Raw genomic sequence first — 24,758 nt, 5'->3', positions numbered from 1 at the left:
AATTTTTTTAAATAATTAAATAACAGTAGAAAAGATCACAATAGAATACAATAACAAAACATTGTAACACATTAACTAATAATGTCATCTAATCATTGGCCGAACTATAAACATGTCTCAGGGTTCAACTAGCCTATTCTTATCCAGTGTGTCACAAAGTAGATGGATAAGGAAATCCTTCTTCAGGGAAGATTAGTGTTTGAAAAAACAAGTTGTGTCACTTGCATGGCTGATTCTGTTCCTCCTTTCGGTTATAATTTGTCCCGTTTTGTACACAATCTCTAGGTTATGACTCTGGATAGCCTGGGGTAAGCCAAAGCCTGACTTTCCCACAACTCAAGGGGGTCAGCAGATCTCTGAAACAGGGGCTCCCCCAGATGAGAACTCACCTCCATGATGGCATTTGCAGAAGGATTTCTTCTTGCAATATCTCCAGTTACCTTTTCATCAAACATGCTCCAAATTGTAGACCTCTCCTCTGGATCCACTGTGGCTGCTGCTCTCTGATCTGCATCTGACTGCTGGCTGCTAAGATTGACTATCCCTGCTGCTACAGCAATGTGCTGTAAGGCCTCGTCAGCAGCTCTAACCTCAACAAATGTTTGCTTTTTGAATCTGGGGTCCAGTATTTGCTGCCTCTGATAGTGGTGGTTGTATTCCATCTTGTGGAACCTGTGCCATTGATTCATAGAGACTTCACTATTTTTGTTATTTGTGCAGTGGTTGTTGTTGTGCTCTGGACATTTGCAGTGACTCCCTGCAGACCCTTGGCGAGAATGATGACTTTAGATGCTGTTACATAGCTGCAAGAAGGAGAAAAAAGTGTTATCAGATAACATCATACTATGCCACTAAAATAAGAATATATGTGTATGTATTTGTGTGAGTAGATAGATACAGTGCTTTGCTAAATAATATAGACGGACACATTAGTATTTTAGTTTAAAACAATAAACATTTTAATATTTTTTGGGGAAAGATTTGTTTTGTGCTGGACCATATTTTTAAGAACAATAAAAACCTGAAATATGTTGCGTGTATTTTACCTATATGTTGCTTGTATTTCCCCTATACGCTTCAATTTAAGAAATTGTCTTAACATAGACACAAATAGAATACAGAAAATAAATCTAATGTACCATTTACCCGTTTGTATTTGCAGTTTATATATGTACTATGACACAATACATATTACTATTATATTGTTAATACACCAAGGAATTACCATTGTATAATTTTCTGTTAGTATTCTGTACCTTTCTGTGCTAACTTCAACAGTGACCTATTTAAATGGTTGTAAAACCTTGCATGCTTCCTGTACAACATCCCATTATTTTGGGGTCAGAGGGTCAAGTGATGAAATCATGAAGGCCATGGTGGAAATGACTGAATCTTTAGATTCAAGAAATCGCTTCAACATGTACTAGGTTGAATTCCACTTGCTGGGGCAATCTTGCTTTTGTCGCAACTCTGACATCCCCATTTGGCATTGTGTTGCCTTCAGTTTCTCTGCAGCTGCTGTGCTTCTGTGGAAATAGTCTACTGTTGCCTTCAATTTGTCCACAGTTGTTTCAATTTCTGCCAAGCATCTTTAACTACCAGACATGGATGGAGTGCCCATGGTATTTTCTGGATTGCAGCTGTTATGTTGCTTGCATTGTCACTGACACAACTGGCCACGTTCTCCGTGACCTTCCATTCTGTTGCAATTCTGATAGTTCTTTTGCTATGTTATCAGCAGTGTGCCATTTTAGCCAATTCTTCATCTATCATCTTCTTTTTGATGAGGTAATTGCCTTTGGCATGTATTGGCCTATGGATGTCTGGGTGGCAGGTTTGGGGATGTTTGTCTGGTAACTGTATGCACTTGCAGCACTGGATGTAGTTGCAGAGGTTTTAGCAGTGGTCCTTGACTCAGTCGTGGTAGAGGCATCGCTAGTTGTTGCCATAACTTTCAGCTGTGGCAACAGGACTGTTGGATGTTTCGTATTTACGTGCCTGCTGAGATTGTTGGTCGAGACAGAACAAATTGAAAGTGTTGCTTTGCAAATACTGCATACCACACAGTTTTTTTTATATAGGCTATATAACAAACTAAACACATATTCACAGAATGTGTAATTTACACAATGGTAATACAAATTAACAATAAAAAAAAGTGTTTTACAAGTTTAAAAAAATATATTATTAAAGTATATTTGTACATTTATGAATATCTTTTCAAATTCTGTCATTGGCCAATTACAACATCGGTAAAGGGTTAAGTCTTACTGGGTTCACGATTCAGGCTGTTGCTTTGGAATTATATTTTTGTTGAACATGTTTTTAACAGTAGCCAACATTTTGTACAACCAGTTTATTTAAATGATTGTGGTTTACGGCAAATGCCTTTTGTAAATGTCTTCTCTTAACAGAACTTGCCTCAAAAATATATAAGAGCCAAAAAAACTTCTCTTTATCGTTTGTGAATCGGCTCCCATTGTTCACCAAAAATGCCATTCGTTTTGCGATTGATCCATCACTAGGGGGGCAGGGGGTTTCGAGAAGGTGCAGGTGAATTTTAAGTTGCGGAGAAATTCCACGCCACGAAGTCTGTGCTCTCACATTGTTTATATTCTCGCGCGACTGGTCCTTTGCTCACATGGCTTGTGTTTCTACTCTCTCAACGTCACTTTCTGCTCTCTTGACTGAATCTTTTCTTCCCAAAGTGGCACCCGCGTCCCTGCGAGTTTGGTCCTCTGCAAGCAAAGCTTGTGTTTCTGCACTCTTGACTCTATCTTGCGTGCACATGAGATTTGAGACTGATGTGACGCCATAAAAATAGAGCATTATGGTCACAACCATAAGCCCTATGTTTGGAGAGGGGTCAACAAGGCCTGTAGTGAACAAAATACCATCCCCACTGTGAAGCATGGTGGTGGCTCACTGATGTTTTGGGGGTGTATGAGCTATAAAGGCATGGGGAATCTGCATGAATGCAGCATGTTATCCGAAAATACTGGCAGACAATTGCATTCTTCTGCATGAAAGCTGCGCATGGGACGCTCTTGTACTTTCCAGCATGACAATGACCTTAAGCACAAGGCAAAGTTGACCCTCCAGTGGTTACAGTAAAAAAAAGGTGAAGGTTCTGGGGTGGTCATCACAGTGTCCTGACCTTAATATCATCGAGCCAATCTGGGGAGATATCAAACGTGCAGTTCATGCAAGACAATCAAATACTTTGCAAATCAACTGCCCTGACTGGCACAGAGGAAAATCACTACTGATTTTGAATGGGGAATCTCACAAGCTAACATGTCCTAAACACCTAGTAAATAAAGAATTTCTTGTTAGTATTCATACATACATGTTGTGTAAATAAAAATGAAGTACAGTTTTGAAACTATCCAAAACATCAAAAATCATGCCATCCAAAACATTTTCACAGATGGGCATAGATCAGACAGTTGACTACATAAATGTTCATGTCCCTTTTTCAATTATACAAATCAAGGTTCCCACTCTCATAGATCACTCTCTGCAGTCTCTGGGGTTTTAGCGAAACAGCAACAAGTTTTTATTGGGCTAGACCAAGATAAGCAGAATTATGTCATACCCAGATACTCAGTATTAAATCAAATTATTAGAGATCATGTAAAAATACCCACTGTCTAGTTAGAATGCATACAATTAAATGTCCCTACCGGTTCTGTGTTTCTGTTTCAGGATCTGAAGAGGGTGCTATCTTTTCCACCATACCCAGGGGATTACCTGCATCCCGTTGTGTATGCATGCACGGCAGTCATGCTGCTCTGCCTGCTGGTCTCCATTATGACTTACATAGTGCATTTCCGGTAAAGACACATTACATTTTACACCACTTATTAGTAAGTGTATACATATTCATACTGGCGCCCTGTGGGAATTGGCAACACACTGTTGGTTAAATAGCAGATAGAACACATTCTGAGTTACTTTGACTGAGCCAGTTTGGGTTGCATGAATAACTCAACAGTTTGGGTTGCATGTTGAGTTGTTTGATGTACCCAAAGATAAGATTACATTTAGCAGTATTTAGTATTGTTTTACCATCAGTTGTAGTATTGTTTTACCAAATTTTACACTCAACAAAATTATAAATGCAACACTTATGTTTTTGCCCCCATTTATCATGAGCTGAACACAAAGATCTAAGACTTTCTCTATGTACACAAAAGGCCTATTTCTCTCAAATATTGTTCACAAATCTTTCTAAAGAATGTGGCACTTCTCTTTTGCTGAGATAATCCATCCACCTCACAGGTGTGGCATATCAAGATGCTGATTAGACAGCATGATTATTGCACAGGTGTGCCTTAGGCTGGCCACAATAAAAGGCCACTCTAAAATGTGTCTGAAAACCTGGGGGGGTCTGAAAACCAGTCAGTATCTGTTGTGACCACCATTTGCCTCACGCAGTGCAACACATCTCCTTTGCATAGAGTTGATCAGGTTGTTGATTGTGGCCTGTTCAATGGCTTTGCGAAGTTGCTGGATATTGGCAGGACCTGGAACCCGCTGTCGTATATGCCGATCCAGAGCATCCCAAACATGCTCAATATGCTGGCCATGCAAGAACTGGGATGTTTTCAGCTTCCAGTAATTGTGTACAGATCCTTGCAACATGGGGCCGTGCATTATCATGCTGCAACATGAGGTAATGGTTGTGGATGAATGGCACAACAATGGGCCTCAGGATCTCGTCACGGTATCTCTGTGTCAGGTCGAGACCCCAATGAGGAAGGTGAGCATGCAGATGAGCTGACAGTTTTCTGACAGATGAGCTGACAGTTTCTGACAGTTTGTATAGAAAATCTTTAGTTATGCAAACCAATTGTTGCAGCAGCTGTCCGGGTGGCTGGTCTCAGACGATCTTGGAGGTGAAGATGCTGGATGTGGAGGTCCTGGGCTTGTGTGGTTATACGTGGTCTGCGGTTGTGAGGCCGGTTGTATGTACTGCCAAATTCTCTGAAACGCCTTTGGAGACAGCTTATGATAGAGAAATTAACATTCAATTCACGGGCAACAGCACTGGTGGACATTCCTGCAGTCAGCATGCCAATTGCACGCTCCCTCAAAACTTGCAACATCTTTCTGGTTCATTAGTGTTTCAGCAGTTCACTGGTGAAACACTATTGTTTTTCTACCAGTTCATTTGGTTTGCTTGCCGAAGGCAAAGCACAACTATACAGTGAGGGAAAGAAGTATATCATCCCCTGCTGATTTTTACGTTTGCCCATTGACAAACAAATAATCAGTCTATAATTAGATTTTTATAATTTTATTTGAACAGTGAGAGAGAGAATAAAAAATAAAACTCATGTCAAAAATTTTATTAATTAAATTAGCATTTTAATGAGTAAAATAAGTATTTGATCCTGTAACGGTCCAGGCCTGAGGGGACCGTTCCACTTCGTGTTTTCTGTTTGTCCTTGACTTGTCTTGCCCTTGTATGGTGTTTGTTAATCTGTATATTCCTTTCACCTGTGTTTAGCCCCCACCGGTTTCTTTTCTCCTCGTTAGTCTGTGTATTTAGTTCAGCCATTTCCTCCCTGTCCCTGAAAGGTCATTGTGCTTGTCTGCGTGTCATGTTTTACGTACTCCTGAAACTCCTGAGTATTTTGTAGTGCCTGGCACTCTGCTTTGCTTTCTTTGTTTTTGTTTATTAAAAAGGAAACCCACCAACATTCTGCGCCTGCTTCCGTCTCCCTTTCTAAAACGTGACAGATCCCCTCTCAATCAGAAAGATTTCTGGCTCCCAGGTGTATTTTATACAGGTAATGAGCTGAGATTAGGAGCACACTCTTAAAGGGAGTGCTCCAAATCTCAGTTTGTTACCTGTATAAAAGACACCTGTCCATAGAAGCAAGCAATCAATCAATCAATCAATCAGATTCCAAACTCTCCACCATGGTGTTAGAAATCGGCCGTTTCGTATAGTGGTTGTAATAATTAGCATACCCGTTTGTCAAGGGAGAGAGAAAGTATATTATTTATTGCAACATTAGAAAGTCTGGTTCATGAGGTTACAGACCTGGTCTTCCTTACACAACCTCAATCTCATCTCACTGTAATGTTGGTTACAAGCTGATATATATATATATATATACATTGAAGGGTGTGTCTACCTAGCAAAGATCAGGTTTCCAAGACAGTAACCCCCATGCAAAATGGCCATCGTAAACATTCCATTACATTAGACCACAACCTGCACAGAGTGGTTTCTGTTGTTCTCATTATCTAGGCACATTTACTTCCAATGAAACGTACATTCATATTGTAATCGTTAATGCTCAGATTCTACAATGGCCAAGACCAAAGAGCTGTCCAAGAATGTCAGGGACAATATTGTAGACCTACACAAGGCTGGAATGGGCTACAAGACCATCACCAAGCAGCTTGGTGAGAATGTGACAACAGTTGCTGCGATTATTCGCAAATAGAAGATCTCACCTCGTGGAGTTGCAATGATCATGAGAACAGTGAGGAATCAGCCCAGAACGACACGGGAGGATCTTGTCAATGATCTCAAGGCAGCTGGGACCATAGTGACCAAGAATAAAATTGGTAACACTACACCATGAAGGACTGAAATCCTGCAGCGCCTGCAAGGTCCCCCTGCTCAAGAAAGCACATATACAGGCCCATCTGAAGTTTTCCAATGAACATCTGAATGATTCAGAGGAGAACTCGGTGAAAGTGTTGTGGTCAGATGAGACCAAAATTGAGCTCATTAAGGTCCTGGTGTGGCCTAGCCAGTCTCAATCTTAATCCCATAGAAAATCTGTGGAGGGAGCTGAATGTTTGAGTTAACAAACATCAGTCTCAAAACCTTGATGACTTGGAGAAGATCTGCAAAGAGGAGTGGGACAAAATCCCTCCTGAGATGTGTGCAAACCTGGTGGCCAACTACAAGAAACGTCTGACCTCTGCGATTGCCAACAAGGGTTTTGCCACCAAGTACTAAGTCATGTTTTGCAGAGGGGTCGAATACTTATTTCACTTATTAAAATGCAAATCAATTTATAACATTTTTGACTTGCGTTTTTCAGAATGTTTTTGATGTTATTCTGTCTCTCACTGTTCAAATAAACCTACCATTAAAATTATAGACTGATAATTTCTTTGTCATTGAGCAAATGTACAAAATCAGCAGGGGATCAAATACTTTTTTCCCTCACTCTAAGTTTCTTCCATACTTCTTCTTATCAATATTTTTCCTCCAGCTCTACAGCCTACAAAGTAAAAGCTATAAACACGAAACCTTCTTTTTGATAGCTATTATACTTTTTATACTATATCAATACGTAAATTAGCCATCAATGTATTTCAATGGAGAAAAAGTGTCCATAGTAAAAACATTTAAAATGGTAAAAAAGTCAAAAAGTCTAGACGCATCTCCTCCTAAATTTTTTATGCTATCAAGTACAAACCAAAGCCAAGCTGTTCAGTCTCGCCCAACTTGAGTTGATTGTAATCAGATTTTTGATACTATGTTTACTTTTGTAATTATAAACATTTAAATATTGCATAAATTAACATGTGTTTCAAGGAGAACCTAGTCTAAAATTCTAGACGCATCTCCTCCTCTAATTTTTAAGATATCAAGTCCAAACCAATGCCAAGGTGTTCAATCTGGGCCAACTTGAGTTGCTTGTATTCAAATTTTTCATACTATGTTTACTTTTGTAATTATTAACATTCAAATCTTGTATAAATTAACATGTGTTTCAATTAGAGCCAAAGTAATACTGAGGTTTCACTTCATAATGTTTCATGCTTTAGGGCAAATCAACCTTTGATAACAACTTTAAAGGTTTGAGGCTATCCTAAATAAGATTTATATTACATGTTACAAACAATTTAGTGTATAATTGCTAATTTACATCGTTAGGATATAACTGAGAATAACTCTTGAACCGTTTGTGCTACAGACATGAAACCAACTTTGTTTCACACGTTTAGGCTATTCCTACTGCAAACTATGAAACAATTATTGATATTACAAATACTAATTTGCATAATTACCGTTAATTAACGGTAAGGTTGTATCTTTTAAAACTTTGGAGCTACAGCCACGAAACCAACTTTGTGACACCAGTTTAGACTATCCCTACTTCAAATTTGGAAACATTTAGCGATTTTACATATTCTAATTTGCGTAATTAGAATTAATTGGCAATTAGACTGTATCTTTTGAAATGTTTGAGCTACAGACATGAAAACAAATTTGCTTCACCAGTTTAGATATACCCTGTTCAGGTTACGATTTACGCATGCAATTTGCATAATTAGCATGAATTATCTATTAGGATGTTTCTGTTGAACCGTTTGTGCTACAGACATGAAACCAATTTTGTTTTACACGTTTAAGTTATCCCTACTGCAAATTAAGAAACTGTAATTCATTTTACATATGCTAATTTGCGTAATTTCCCTTATTTTACTATTAGGCTGTATCTTTTGAACGGTTTGAGCTACAGACATGAAACCAACTTATGTTTTACCAGTTTAGGCTATCCCTCCTTCAAATTAAGAAAAGTTATATGATTTTACATATGCAAATTTGCGTAATTAGCATAAATAAACTACTAAGCTGTAACTTTTGAACCGCTCAAGTAGCATACACAAAACTGACTGTTTCACACGTTTAGGCTATCCCCACTGCAAACTATGAAACGATTATTGATATTACAAATACTCATTTGCATAATTACCGTTAATTGACTGTAAGGTTGTATCTTTTAAACCGTTTGAGCTACAGCCACGAAACCAACTTTGTGACACCAGTTTAGACTATCCCTACTTCAAATTTGGAAACATTTAGCGATTTTACATATTCTAATTTGCGTAATTAGAATTAATTGGCAATTAGACTGTATCTTTTGAAATGTTTGAGCTACAGACATGAAAACAAATTTGCTTCACCAGTTTAGATATACCCTGTTCAGGTTACGATTTACGCATGCAATTTGCATAATTAGCATGAATTATCTATTAGGATGTTTCTGTTGAACCGTTTGTGCTACAGACATGAAACCAATTTTGTTTTACACGTTTAAGTTATCCCTACTGCAAATTAAGAAACTGTAATTCATTTTACATATGCTAATTTGCGTAATTTCCCTTATTTTACTATTAGGCTGTATCTTTTGAACGGTTTGAGCTACAGACATGAAACCAACTTATGTTTTACCAGTTTAGGCTATCCCTCCTTCAAATTAAGAAAAGTTATATGATTTTACATATGCAAATTTGCGTAATTAGCATAAATAAACTACTAAGCTGTAACTTTTGAACCGCTCAAGTAGCATACACAAAACTGACTGTTTCACACGTTTAGGCTATCCCCACTGCAAACTATGAAACGATTATTGATATTACAAATACTCATTTGCATAATTACCGTTAATTGACTGTAAGGTTGTATCTTTTAAACCGTTTGAGCTACATCCAAGAAACCAACTGTGCGACACCAGTTTAGACTATCCCTACTTCAAATTTGGAAACGTTTTGCGATTTTACATATTCTAATTTGTGTAATTAGAATTAATTGGCAATTAAGCTGTATAATATTGAACCATTTGAGCTACAGACATGAAACCAACTTTGTTTCACACGTTTAGGCTATCCCTACTCAGACTATGAAACGGTAATTTATTTTACAAATACTAATTAGCATAATTACCATTAATTAACTGTAAGGTTGTATCTATGAAACCATTCGAGCTGCAGACACGAAACCAACTTTAATTCACCAATTTAAGCTATTACTACTTCAAATTAGGAAACATTTATCGATTTAACATATGCTAATTTACGTAATTAACATTAACCCCTCCATGAACTGCCACCTTAACGTGGTTGAGGGGTTTGAGTACCCGAGTGACCCTAGGAGCTATGTTGTCTGGGGCTATATGCCCCTGGTAGGGTCTCCCAAGGCAAACAGGTCCTAGGCGACGGGTCAGACTAAGAGTGGTTCAAAACCCCCTTAATGATGAAAATAATTGAGTTCCGTGACGTCCCCCGGTATGGCGCAGCCGGTGCCCCACCCTGGAGCCAGGCCCGGGGTTGGGGCTCGTACGCGGGGTTGGGGCCCGGCCGTGCTCAGCCCGAAGGAGCGACGTGGGGCCGCCTTCCCGTGGGCTCACCACCCACAGGAGGGACCATAAGGGGCCGGTGCGGAGAGGATCAGGCGGCAGTCGAAGGCAGGGGCCTAGACAACCTGATCCCTGGACACGGAAACTAGCTCTAGGGACGTGGAACATCACCTCGCTGGCGGGGAACGAGCCTGAGATCGTGTGTGAGGTTGAGAGGTTCCGACTAGAGGTAGTCGGGATCACCTCTACGCATGACTTGGGCTCTGGAACCACACTCCTTGAGAGAGGATGGACTCTTCACCACTCTGGAGTTGCCCATGGTGAGAGGCGGCGGGCTGGTGTGGGTTTGCTTATAGCTCCCCAGCTCTGCCGCCATGTGTTGGAGTTTACCCCGGTGAACGAGAGGGTCGTTTCCCTGCGCCTACGGGTCGGGGATAGGTCTCTCACTGTTGTTTGTGCCTACGGGCCGAACGGCAGTGCAGAGTACCCGACCTTCTTGGAGTCTCTGGGAGGGGTGCTGGAAAGTGCTCCGACTGGGGACTCTATCGTTCTACTGGGGGACTTCAACGCCCACGTGGGCAACGAAAGTGACACCTGGAGGGGCGTGATTGGGAGGAACAGCCCCCCTGATCTGAACCCGAGCTGTGTTCAGTTATTGGACTTCTGTGCTAGTCACAGTTTGTCCATAACGAACACCATGTTCAAGCATAAGGGTGTCCATCAGTGCACATGGCACCAGGACACCCTAGTCTGCAGGTCGATGATCGCTGCTCCTCCACATCGAGAGGGGTCAGCTGAGGTGGCTTGGGCATCTGTTTCGGATGCCTCCAGAACACCTTTCTGTTGCTCAAGCAACAAACACAAAACTGACATTGTTTCACATGTTTAAGCTATCCCCACTGCAACTTCTGAAACGGTTATCGATATTACTTATGCTAATTAGCATAATTAGTGTTAACTACTAGGCTGTATATTTCGAACTGTTCGAGCTACAGAGACGAGATCTGTCATTTATAAATTTTTTATTAGCTTTAACTATGTCATGTATGCTAATTAAACCTAATTATCCTCACTAACAGTACTTTTTAAACAGCTAGCAAGATCACCACATTTCTTCAGGAAATGTACTTGTCTAGTTATCTATTATTATAAGTGTGTTTTTTGCAAATTCTCGTGAGATTAAATGGCTTAAAGCTTCCCAATTGTTTATGGTAGTAAAGGGCCAAGGGCTGCAACTTCTGGTGCAGTGGCATGCATGTCGGCCTCATGGTGGCACTGTCACAGGCCTCCAAAATGGCGCATTTTGCAAGCTCACCATGCCCACCCCTTGTGACCTAGAGTCTTAAAAATACATAGGTGTATCTCCTCATGAAATGTTTTGTCATTGGGACCCATAAAGTCTGCCATGATGGATTTTCCGCCATTTTGGAAAACACACAAAAATGTACTCCTCTGGCACCAAATGTCCGAACTTCACGTACTTTGATATTTGGCATCTAGGGACCATGGTCTTCAAAAGTTATATCAGCCAGACCATTATGTCAAAAAACATAGATGCTATTGACCAATGAACATGTGAGGGGGCATGGTTTTTCACATATATAGACATCTCCTACAAGGATAATGGTATAATATATCTACTTGGTATGTATGTTAACAAGGACCATATTTAAAAAATTACTGCAATTATTATTTTATCAACCCCCCACAACCATGCCACGCTCAAAATTGCTTAAATCACCTTTCTTTCCCATTCTGACATTCAGTTTGGAGTTCAGGAGATTGTCTTGACCAGGACCACACCCCTAAATGCATTGAAGCATCTGCCATGTGATTGGTTTTTTAGATAATTGCATTAATGAGAAATTGAACAGGTGTTCCTAATAATCCTTTAGGTGAGTGTACGTCACAATGCCGTACTAGCCCATATAGTCAATGAGCTATAAATGCACCATAGCTTTGCCTCAAAACATTTCCTGCAGGAAATAATAATAATAATCCTATCTCTGTATTATTTGTCTAATTCCGTGAATTTTAAGCCTTCATCGTAAAATTTTTGCTAACCAGTACAATGCTTTTTCTTTGCTTAATTGTGACAGGTAATTTACATTGTCATGTTTGTTAGTAGGTTTAAGATCGAGCGTATGGTACACATTGATGTACTAACAAATCGTATGGTCAGTCATTGCTTAGCTGCTGGCACTCATTTTTAGATCTGAAGCAGTTGCTGAATTAAGTTATGAGCCCAGCACTGGCCAGCTGAAAGATAAAGTGTAATACCCAACAATGGCAAGTGAGGGGAGCAAGTGAGCTCATTAGGCTACACAGCAATACGATAATAATGGTAATCGGCTACACTGCGATACGACATTTAGGGATGGGATTAGGGTGCAATATTAGCAAGAATAGTGACCTTCTGAAACGTCTTGTATCTATAGAAAAGTGTTAAATTAATAACTCTGCAGGGCTCTTTGTTAATGGAGAATATTTTGGCATGAAAAATGCACTCTTCACTGAAACTCATACATAGACTGATATTGAAGGGTACAGAAAAGAGCATGCCGGGGGGACAATTTGTTTGAGGGGGGAGTTAGGTGGTAATGTAGAAGTGAGCGAAAATGTCATGCAGCAATGTTCTTGCTATGCTCCCTTTTCACGGCTACCCAGCCTCACAAGGGTCTTTATTTGTAATACACCAACAGATTACATGACAAGTTATGAAAATTGCCTCACCAATTGAACCTCATCTACGCAGGTTTTTCTCTAATTTGGTATGAAAATACCTGAGGATTTTCATTTGTCATCTTCATGCTACCATCTCTTGGAAGTGTATATAGTACCTTCATTTGGAAAATGTCTCTACAATGTCACTAAGTTTACGGACATCCTTACTTAACTGCTAATCAGAATTGTCCTATAACATCTAACATTTGCGTTCACCATTTCAGAAATACACATTACTTTCTGATCACTGAACCTGCCTATGTTTCCCTATGGAACAATGCTATACAGGCGGATGACGCTGTCTACTTCAGATCTCTCAAATGTATATTTTCAGATTTCTTTTTAAGTTGGGCACCAATCTAATCAGGAGGACCTCCCCTTTTAAATAAGATAAGACAGGCCAGCAGGCTTTGCTGCCATAAAACACTAGTCACAAAAATGTTTCCCCTATGGATCTTTAAGCTCCACCCATTGGTTTCCTATGGAGGAGCATGTCGGTCTTCAGAGACAAATATCCTAAAATGTAAATTATATAAGTGGACATTATTTTAATCAGGAGAATGCTAGCTTTTTAATAAGATATGACAGTCCAGCAAGCTTTCATGTCATTAAACGCTATACAAAAAATATTTTTACTACCAATAATTTTTTTAATACTTCCATGTAATGCAACACCATAAAGGACCAGATGTTTACTTCCTATATCAGCTGTTATTTTCAGTTTCGTCACAAAATAAAATTACAGAAAAATAATAGAAGAGGACACCTGTTTTGGTGCCATTTTGAGGAAATTGAATTTTAAGCTTCAGTCAGGTCAGAAGAGGCTCAACGAAGGTTTGATTCAATTAATTGGCTATGGGCTCACGCTAGCGTTACAGATCAGCCAGGGTTCTTTGGCCATTTTAGAGGCTTGGGTGAATTTTTATACGTTCTATTGTCCAGCCTAACAACAGTTTATTAGTGGCTAATGACTTTCAGGAGGGGATGATTACTTTGTCATTTAAATTAGACTATATGGGCTTAGGAAATACACTGACATGCGGATATAGGGGTGTACCAATTTCAATTCTAGTTCGCAAATGTTTAGGTTACATTCTGAACTGGGAAATTTAAAAAGAACTTGCAATTCTGTGATTAAGTAACTGCACGTTATTGATTGTGGCCAGCTTTTAACACCTCCACGATATCCATGCAACGGATCGTGTATGGTTCATGTAAAGGAGTGTAAAGTTAATGTAAAGATAATATGACAAAAATGACTGAAAGTAATTTTGTCAACAGTACGGGGCTGTTTTTGGGGTTATCCATGTTTGCAACCTCACCACGCTCCGGCCATTTGACTTTAGAGCCCTGAAAAGTGTTTAGTTTAGATTAGTACAACTCCTCACTATGAACATATTTGCAATTGGGACCCATTAGCTCATCCCTTATGTTTTTTCGGCCATTTTGAAAATTAGAAAAATGGTTCATGAGCTACTCCTATAGCATGGAATGTCCGATATTCAAATCATTTCACATTTGGCATCTATTGACTGATATCTTCAAATGCTCTATAAGCCAGGGAAGGGTGGCTGAAAACATGGCCGCTGTTTACCAATGAACTTGTGCGTGGGCATGATTTGGAACATAAATGCACACAACTATTACAAGAGTAATGGCATTATAATTCTACTGCGTGAATCTATGGGCCGATGTCAGGCAAGTGTGCCAAAAAACATGGCCGCTATTGACCAATGAACATGTGCTTGGGTGTGGTTTTGAACATATACACGCACACTACTACCACAAGGATAATGGCATAAAAATTGTTCTTGGTCAAAAAGTTGACAAAGTTGATACAACAAAAATGACTGAAACCTATTTTATGTGAACCACACAGGGGCGCTATTGAGGTTTTCCATGTTTGCAAGCTCCCCACGCTCACCCCATTTGAGTTAGAGCCCTTAGAAGAGGCAGATTAGTCCTCCTCCTCATGAGGAATATAATTGAAATTAGCTTAGCCCTTATGGGTTTTAGCCATTTTTAATATTTGAAAAATGCTTCATAAGCTACTCCTATAGCATGGAATGTCTGATATCCACGTACTTTGACATTTGGCATCTATTGACCGATATCTTCAAATGCTCTATAAGCCAGGAAAGGGTGGCAGAAAACATGGCCGCTGTTGACCAATGAACTTGTGCGTGGGCATGATTTGGAACATAAATGCACACAACTATTACAAGAATAATGGCATTATAATTCTACTGCGTGAATGTTGAAAAAGTTTTATCAACCACATAGGGACGATGTTGAAACAGAAATTTGCAATATCATGCCACTCACTCCGTTTGCCATAGAGAATGAAAAAATGGTGGACAACTCCATATCCTCACAGGGAACCTGTTTGATATTGGAACCCATTAGCTCTGTCTTGATGAATGGGTGCAATCAGCATTTGAATTTGGCTCTAACTTTGGAAGGCTATTCATTCCAAATGGAATATCCCAGAGATATGCTGCTTGCTATACTGGTAATCCACTAGGCCAGGAAGGAACCCTCAAAGGTATGTACGTCTAACCCTCATGGTGGCGTTACAAACGTCACCGATGTTAGGAAATTCACCAATAATCAGCCATGTAACTCAGGGTCATGAAATATTCTGGAGATATTAGTCACTGTATTGGGTGTCTGAGACAGTCATTGTCTGACAGTGTTTTATTATGCCAGAGCCAATGATTCTTTGTTTTAACAAACTAAACCATTTCTCATTCAAAGTCAATGGAATTAGGAAACCAACCCGGGTATCATATCATTTCGGCCACTGATTGGGAGTGTGGCGCTAGAGGGACCTTTTCATTGGATTACTCTGACAAAAAAGACAACTTTTAAATTAACACATTCTACTAACCTATTTACAAACAATACAGTGATGTTACCTTACGTTAACTATTTAGTTAGCATTAGCTAACGTTGTATTAGCTAAAGTATACATGTTGCTAAAACGTTTGGCTGATACTGATATAAGCATTAGCTAAGGCTAGGTAGCTAATCGGCGCTAGCATCACTGTTTGTAATACCTCCAGTAGTGGAACGTTGTAACACTAAACAGGAACGTTGCTACTAATTAGTACATTAGAACCAAAGAGCATGACTAGGATATGCAGTTGGCTGGGGGCCCTGGAGCTGAGTGGCTAGGTACAGTGTGACTTAGTATGCTTGATGATTGCATGATAGCAAGTCAAAAGTTGAAATGTTTAGCTGATGCTCCCACTTCCTTTGTACTGCAGTGTTTCCACATTCACTGAAAGAGTAATAGTTCACATTTACTCATTCAAGTGTATTTCTTTATTTTTCATAATTTACACATTGTAGGATAAAAGTGAAGACATCAAAACTGAAAAAAACACATGGAATCACATAGTAACAAAAACAAGTGTTAAACTGCTCAAAATACATTTGTGTAAAGTAGCCACCCTTTGCCTTAATGAAAGCGTTGCAAACTCTTTGCATTCCAGAGTTACCTCAGCTGCAGAGTTCATTAGAGTTAATTGCCAATTTTAGAGTTAGCAGTCTCAGAAATTGGCAATTAACTGCACCTCAGATTGCAGTCCAAATAAAAGCTTCACAGTGGTCAAGTAACAGACACATCTCAACATTAACTGTTCAGGGGAGACTGTGTATCAAACTATTTGACCAAGAAGGAATGGTGCTGCAACATCAGATAACCTGGTCTCCATAATCACAATTGAGATGTTTTGGGATGAGTTGGATGAGTGAATGAAATGAAGCCAAAAGTGCTTATGCGGGAACCCATTCAAGACTGTTGGAAAAGTATTCCAGGTGACTACCAAATAAAGCTGGTAGAAAGAATGCCAAGAGTGTGCAAAGCTGTCAACAAGGCAAAGGGTGGCTACTTTGAAGAATCTAAAATATAAATGTATTTTGAGCAGTTTAACAGTATTGGTTACTACATGATTCCATATGTGATATTTGTTTTGTTTTGAAGTCATCACTATCATTCTAGCATGAGAACAATATTGAAGATAAAGATATACCTTAAATGAGTCGATGTGTACAAATGTTTCGCTAGTGTTAGAAATCAGCGGCTACGTATAGTGGTCAAATAATGTAGAACCCGTATCAAATTGAGGGAGAAGTTCGGTCAAGTTTATTGGAAAATTGCAGCACGGATGTCATTCAGTGTACGTTCCATTGTCTTCTCACTGTAAATATAGTGGCTAGCTAACTTATACATTAAGGGTGTTTCTACCTAGCACATATCACATTTCTGGAAGTCAACCCCCATGCCAGATGGCCATTGTAAACATTAATGTGGTTATCAGAGCAGAACCTACAGAGAAATAATCTAAACAGAGATGTTTCTGTTGTTCTCATTATCTAGGCACATTCACTTCCAATGAAACGTACATTCATATTGTAATTGTTAATGCTCAGATTCCACACTCCCCCCTTCTCAATATAGAAAAACAAGACATATTGATAACACAAACAAGAAAAAGTAACATAACCCACACCTTAGTGCGCAAAAACATAGTCCAAAAAGATAAACAGTTACACAAAAAATAAAACAGAATGATCAGAATGGAAGAGGTCGAGAATAGCACAGTCACGCACAGGAGCACGAGGGCAGTGATTACACAACAAGCAACCTCGGCGAGAGCACATACCACAAACAGAAGAAAGGACAGCATAAAGGTGGCCGTCCCGCAACCGACACCCCCCAGTGAACACCACCTACAATCATCATATGGGCATGGTTGATGTGAATGGGGACGCAGTCCTGATACGACAGCACGACGGACACTAGCAGCAAGACACAGAGAGACAGAGCAACAGAACAACTGAACAAGGAGGCAAAAGACCAGTCTAAACAGGAAGCTACCCCATTTACCAAACACTGATGACAACCATGTCACAAGCCCCATATCATCGAAGGTGTAATTATGATATTCAGCACCCTCATCTGGGATCTTACCAGCCAAATCTAAAACACCATCAGTCTTATCAGGAATATACATACAACATTCAGTACCTATAACAGCACACGTACCCCCTGAGTCAGATTGGCAGACATCGTGCATAAAGAAAAATCGCTACCATCACAAGCAGAAAGGTCAGCAATTTGACTACATTGACTCCAGCCCACCTTGACAAACATATACATCCAGTGACGACGTAGTGCAACAGATGGTGTCCTTCTAATGCATAACCATCCATCAGGAGGTCTTGTGACCACTAAACGTGGAGGTAGGCCTAAAAACGAAATGCTTGTAGTATTAAATGGAGGCAGGTAAGCACCCCTCCACGACTCTAACTCTACACCTAATTTGTCAATATTGGTCTGAATAGTAGTGCACAGTGGACTAGAGACATTCTTTTAACAGATGTCAGTGGGGTCAGCCCCTCTATAACCAATGGCTGGACCCCAATTATTAGACGTAACTCTTGAACCAATCGGCATGTTTCCAAACGCCCAACATTTCACTCTGAGTAAACGGAATGACACCTAAGGGAATACCACCTATAGCTGTGAAGGGAGTGTGAGTACACACCCAGCAGCTGCTTCGATTCACAGTCTGTGCATACTGCAACGATAATGCCAAAAATGTGTTGAAACCAAAATGCCCATCCACATGGCTAGAAGCACTGCTGTCCCCTGCAGACCCAACCACTCCTGTCATTTAAAATATCAGAAAACACAACATCATCGACAAATTAATACAAATTAATCACAAAATAAGAAAATTCTAAGAAAACAAATATGACAATGACTAAACAATTGTCCTTTTGCAAGATGCTCAGTAATGACATAAGAGAAGTCAACTACACCAATCACGCTATACAGTGGGGAAAAAAAGGATTTGATACACTGCTGATTTTGCAGGTTTTCCTACTTTAAAAGCATCTATAAGTCTGTAATTTTTATCATAGGTACATTTCAACTGTGAGAGATGGAATCTAAAACAAAAATCCAGAAAATCACATTGTATGGTTTTTAAATAATTAATTTGCATTTTATTGCATGACGTAAGTATTTGATCACCTACCAACCAGTAAGAATTCTGTCTCTGTCAGGCTTCGAGTGAAAAGGAGGAGCAGGAGCACAATGGCCAAGACCAGAGAGCTGTGTAAGGACATCAGGGATAAAATTGTAGACCTGCACAAGGCTGGGATGGGCTACAGGACAATAGGCAAGCACCTTGGTGAGAAGGCTACAACTGTTGGTGCAATTATTAGAAAATGGAAGAAGTTCAAGATGACGGTCAATCTCCCTCGATCTGGGGCTCCATGCAAGATCTCAACTTTTGGGGCATCAATGATCATGAGGAAGGTGAGGGATCAGCCCAGAACTACACGGCAGGACCTGGTCAATGACCTGAAGAGAGCTGGGACCACAGTCTCAAAGAAAACCATTAGTAACACACTATGCCGCCATGGATTAAAATCCTGCAGCGCACGCAAGGTCCCCCTGCTCGAGCCAGCGCATGTCCAGGCCCGTCTGAAGTTTGCCAATGACCATCTGGATGATCCAGAGGAGGAATAGGAGAAGGTCATGGTGTCTGATGAGACAAAAATAGAGCTTTTTGGTCTAAACTCCACTCGCCATGTTTGGAGGAAGAAGAAGGATAAGTACAACCCCAAGAATACCATCCCAGCTGTGAAGCATGGAGGTGGAAACATCATTCTTTGGGGATGCTTTTCTGCAAAGGGGCCAGGACGACTGCACCGTATTGAGAGGAGGATGGATGGGGCCATGTATCGCGATATCTTGGCCAACAACCTCCTTCCCTCAGTAAGAGCATTGAAGAGGGGTCGTGGCTGGGTCTTCCAGCATGACAATGACCCAAAATATCTCGAGGTCCTGGAGTGGCCTAGCCAGTCTCCAGACCTGAACCCAATAGAAAATCTTTGGAGGGAGCTGAAAGTCCGTATTGCTCATCGACAGCCCCGAAACCTGAAGGATCTGGAGAAGGTCTGTATGGAAGAGTGGGGCAAAATCCCTGCTGTAGTGTGTGCAAACGTATGATCTCTGTAATTGCAAACAAAGGTTTCTGTACCAAATGTTAAGTTCTGCTTTTCTGATGTATCAAATACATCACGCAATAAAATACGTCATGCAATAAAATGCAAATTACTTAAAAATCTTACAATGTGATTTTCTGGACATTTGTTTTAGATTCTGTCTCTCACAGTTGAAGTGTACCTATGATAAAAATGACAGACCTCTACATGCTTTTTATCGATAATTATTGAATCATAGATACATCAGTGCACTAAGCTTATGAATGGTGAGAACTACAGTCAGAATAAAGAACATTCACACAGAGCTATAAATATATTAAGAGGACAATGCAATCATATATATAACTACAGCAGTGAAAAATAAATAAAAATTGAGTACTGTAGCTTAGCAGCAATATTGGTTGTGCTGGATATGTCATTCATATTCACGGCAGGTCCCTTGTACCACCGCGACATCTTCTCCCACCTGCACGGTCAGCTGCCCCTTTCTGGTACCTGGGGACCTGGTTCTGGACAGCCTCGTCAGTGGCATCCCGGTTGGAAGGATTCTTCCTCATGGCTCCTGTAATACAGTAATCAGATATTGTACTTAAAATGGTCTGACATGATTTTGAGAATTGCATGATATTCAAGACAAATGAAATGTTTCATGAAGACAACATGCTAGTGCAACTATAGTCTTGTTTTTACTTGATTGTAGAGCCATCTGTGCCCTTAGCTTGACATTCTCTTCAGTCTGACGTTTATCAGAAACTAAAAAGCACAATGAAATGTCAATAGCGTAATAGTGAAATAAATAAAACTGCCATATACATGTCATTTCAGAAAAGCTGAACAGTATTGCATTTTAGTAAAGGGCACACGTTCAGACAAATGTAGTTTCATGAAGACAAGACGCTAGCGTAACTATAGTCTCGTTTTTACCTGATTCTAGAGCCAGCTGTGCCCTCAGCTCGACCTTCTCTTCAGTCAGCCGCTTGGTCTTCTCCAAATGTTCTGAAAGTAAAGACAGACAGTTAATTATTCAGCCCTACATATCTGGTTTTACAATCAGAACTCAAATCGCAGTGTCCGCCAAAATGTTCATTCTTATCTTCATGTGCAGATCTAAAACTTCCCCCTACCTCTGCCTTCTTGCCCTTAAAAATAAATTGAAATTGACAAATAAAATTGGAAGCAACATGCTTTAATAACAAGTAAAAATTCTGGGTTAAGTGAATGAACCCACACTTACCTATGTATCAATCCTCTACATGGTGGCGTGGAGTACCTTTCTAGTGCCTTGGAGTACTGTGCTTGTTCCATCCTAAAAATAAACAAAAGTTGGTGAACAAGTAAATATGGTGAAGCCAAGTAAACATTGCAGGAATTACGAGATCAACATGTAATTCACATACCTCCAGGGCTGCAATCCACAGGGTGTTGTGGTGTAGATGTGCGTCCTTGGGGTGGTAGGGGCCCGCGCTGGAATGATTTTCGCTCCTCTGGCGATACACACGTCCGGTCTCTCACGTGTCTAGGAAAAGTTAAGGTTTTGTAAGCATTTACCCTGCAAAACATATTTTCATTCCAAGTTTCAAATTGTAATTACATTTTCAAATTCACCTGCATGCTTGATGGGCTTATAAGGGACAGCCTCCCAGGTGTCTTCAGGTAGTGAACAAATTCTGGCAAACTTGTCGTGGCTGAAGGACTTCCTGCTGGTGATGCTGTGGGGTGGCCAGTAGCAAACTCCCCCTTTAAGCCAAAGGCGTGGAACTACTGCCACACAGTCATCCTCCTCTGGGAACAAAACTACAGAAAACCTGAAAGCAATGTTTAGAAAAGAGGTTTAAAAAACCGTAAGACACACGAAGGCTAGCTAAGAACAATGTGGATACACAAAGACACCTCAGTAACAGAATTGTAACATGCGCATCTCTGTTGCGCACTTGTGCAATTGGGTTGTACTCTTTTGGCAATACTCGGCCCTCATTCAGGTTGGTTGCGGTTGGTGGATTTTCTGAAGTTTAGGAGGACATGAGGTCCTGGTCCACACCTGCGGAGTACCTGGTTCGGGGGGCCCGTTGCTGTCCCTGTCCTTGTCCATCTGATCATACTTCTGACCTAGTCTAAATTTAAATAGACTCTGGATTTAGCCCACATGCATTTATTAATTATTCCAATTGGACTCTTAATATCTCACCCGGCACAGCCAGAAGAGGACTGGTCACCCCTCTGAGCCTGGGTCCTCTCTAGGTTTCTTCCTAAAATTCGGCCTTCTTAGGGAGTTTTTCCTAGCCACTGAAATTCAACACTACTGTTGTTTGCTCCTTGGGGTTTAAGGATGGGTGTTTCTGTAAAAGCACTTTGTGACAACTGCAAAATGTTGACCAAAATTATGTACACTAAGTTTAACAATATTAAAATAAAGTTAATACAAATAATCAGTACAAGAATAAAAGGGGTACAATAGCATCTCTGCTGTAAGAATATGGCAACACAAGCAGATACAGCAAATCACAGTGCAAGCCCTCTAATCGGCGGCTAGCCGCCAGCATAACGCAGTCGTGGCACTGGTGGAAAGCCGCCTGAGATGCAAATAAGCTTTTGGAAATTGAGGTCAGGAGAAAAGCGGCAAAAGCTGGTGGCTGTACAGCATTATAGCCTCCTGTGGCTCGCCAGCAACAAAATGCCAGCGGGCTGCCATCAATTGCTCACTGGGTTACTGCGTTAAGCATTTTTTATTAATCGCATGCATTAATGTGTTAACTTTGATAGCCCTAATTATTTGTAATTCCTTGTTTTTGTGCAGTGTGATCCGCATTAGCAGAAATGGATGGCACACACTCCTCAACTTCCTGTTCCACACAGCAGTGACATTCGGTGTGTTCGCAGGTGGTATTAATCAGATCAAAAACCCATTCTGCTGTCAAGTGGTAAGTTGGGCTCCCATTTATGATACACCTCAGAAATGGTTAAATGTAGTATGTTTTCACAGTATATGGAGTCTATAGATGAGGAGTGACTGCAATGCAAACGTTGATTTACTGCAGTCACTTTTGTATCATGGTATAGTAAATAAATATAGTAGCAAAGTATGTACACCCCCTGGACATTTTGGATATGTGGATTTTGTAATCTTCACTTCAACATTTTTGACATTTAATGAAATTAACCTAAAGACACTGAAAGATTATAATTTGCAATCATTTATTCATAAAAAATCTATTTCATATTTCATCGTATTTCGTAGTGCATCCCTAGTTTTAATAGCTGGTGAAATAACTTTGTATTTTTAACTTTTTCTTTGTATCCATTTCTTGTAACTTTCTATCAGTATCTCATACTGACTGGGAGGAATTTAATAGTAGTGATGTAATTATGTCATGTTCAAAGGCAGTATTTCGATAGGATTCAGATCTGGGCTTAGATTCGGTCATTCCCTAATCCTCAATATCTTCTTTTTGAGATATTTTGTTGCAGCTTTACTTGTGTGTTCTGAACAAATTCCTGTTGCAAGATCAATGTTCGGTTTAGCTTCACCGTTTTGACTGATGACCTCACATTCCAACAATATGGAAATCAAGGTTTATTCAATAATGGATAGTTGGCCTGGCCCTGAGTCAATGTATATACACTCACCTAAAGGATTATTAGGAACACCATACTAATTGGGTTGAGATCTGGTGACTGTGGGGGCCATTTCAGTACAATGAACTCATTGTCATGTTCAAGAAACCAATTTGAAATGATTCAAGCTTTGTGACATGGTGCATCAGAGGATGGGTACATGGTGGTCATAAAGGGATGGACATGGTCAGAAACAATGCTCAGGTAGGCCATGGCATTTAAACGATGCCCAATTGGCACTAAGGGGCCTACAGTGTGCCAAGAAAACATCCCCCACACCATTACACCACCACCACCAGCCTGCACAGTGGTAACAAGGCATGATGGATCCATGTTCTCATTCTGTTTACGCCAAATTCTGACTGTACCATCTGAATGTCTCAACAGAAATCGAGACTCATCAGACCAGGCAACATTCTTCCAGTCTTCAACTGTCCAATTTTGGTGAGATCCTGCAAATTGCAGCCTCTTTTCCTATTTGTAGAGGAGATGAGTGGTACCCGGTGGGGTCTTCTGCTGTTGTAGCCCATCTGCTTCAAGGTTGTGCGTGTTGTGGCTTCACAAATGCTTTGCTGCATACCTCGGTTGTAACAAGTGGTTATTTCAGTCAAAGTTGCTCTTCTATCAGCTTGAATCAGTCGGCCCATTCTCCTCTGACCTCTAGCATCAACAAGGCATTTTCGCCCACAGGACTGCCGCATACTGGATGTTTTTCCCTTTTCACACCACTCTTTGTAAACCCTAGAAATGGTTGTGCGTGGAAATCCCAGTAACTGAGCAGATTGTGAAATACTCAGACCGGCCCAAAATTGCTTAAATCACCTTTCTTTCCCATTCTGACATTCAGTTTGGAGTTCAGGAGATTGTCTTGACCAGGACCACACCCCTAAATGCATTGAACCAACTGCCATGTGATTTGTTGATTGGATAATTGCATTAATGAGAAATTGAACAGGTGTTCCTAATAATCCTTTAGGTGAGTGTATATATATATATATATATACAGTGGATATAAAAAGTCTACACACCCCTGTTAAAATGCCAGGTTCTTGTGATTTAAAAGAATGAGACAAAGATAAATCATGTCAGAACGTCTTCCACCTTTAATGTGACCTATAACATGAACAATTCAATTGAAAAACAAACTGAAATTAAATTAAAAAAACACAATAACCTGGTTGCATAAGTGTGCACCCCCTTAAACTAATACTTTGTTGAAGCACCTTTTGATTTTATTACAGCACTCAGTCTTTTTGGGTAGGAGTCTATTAGCAT

General features: G+C 40.1%; 1 protein-coding gene across 4 annotated transcripts in view; it reads left to right on the top strand.

The window, feature by feature from the left end:
- adgra1a (adhesion G protein-coupled receptor A1a) overlaps window positions 1-24,758 on the top strand; it is a 98,116-nt gene that overhangs the window by 33,851 nt on the left and 39,507 nt on the right. For all 4 annotated transcript variants that reach the window (XM_034292050.1, XM_020044734.3, XM_020044735.3 and 1 more), the window contains exons 3-4: window positions 3,709-3,836; window positions 22,666-22,789. In XM_034292050.1, coding sequence (XP_034147941.1) covers window positions 3,709-3,836; window positions 22,666-22,789 — 252 coding nt within the window. The remainder of the gene's footprint in view (window positions 1-3,708; window positions 3,837-22,665; window positions 22,790-24,758) is intronic.

The sequence above is a fragment of the Esox lucius genome, chromosome 5, assembly GCF_011004845.1.
Source record: "Esox lucius isolate fEsoLuc1 chromosome 5, fEsoLuc1.pri, whole genome shotgun sequence".
Classification (NCBI taxonomy): domain Eukaryota; kingdom Metazoa; phylum Chordata; class Actinopteri; order Esociformes; family Esocidae; genus Esox; species Esox lucius.
This window is presented reverse-complemented; position numbering and strand designations above follow the sequence as displayed.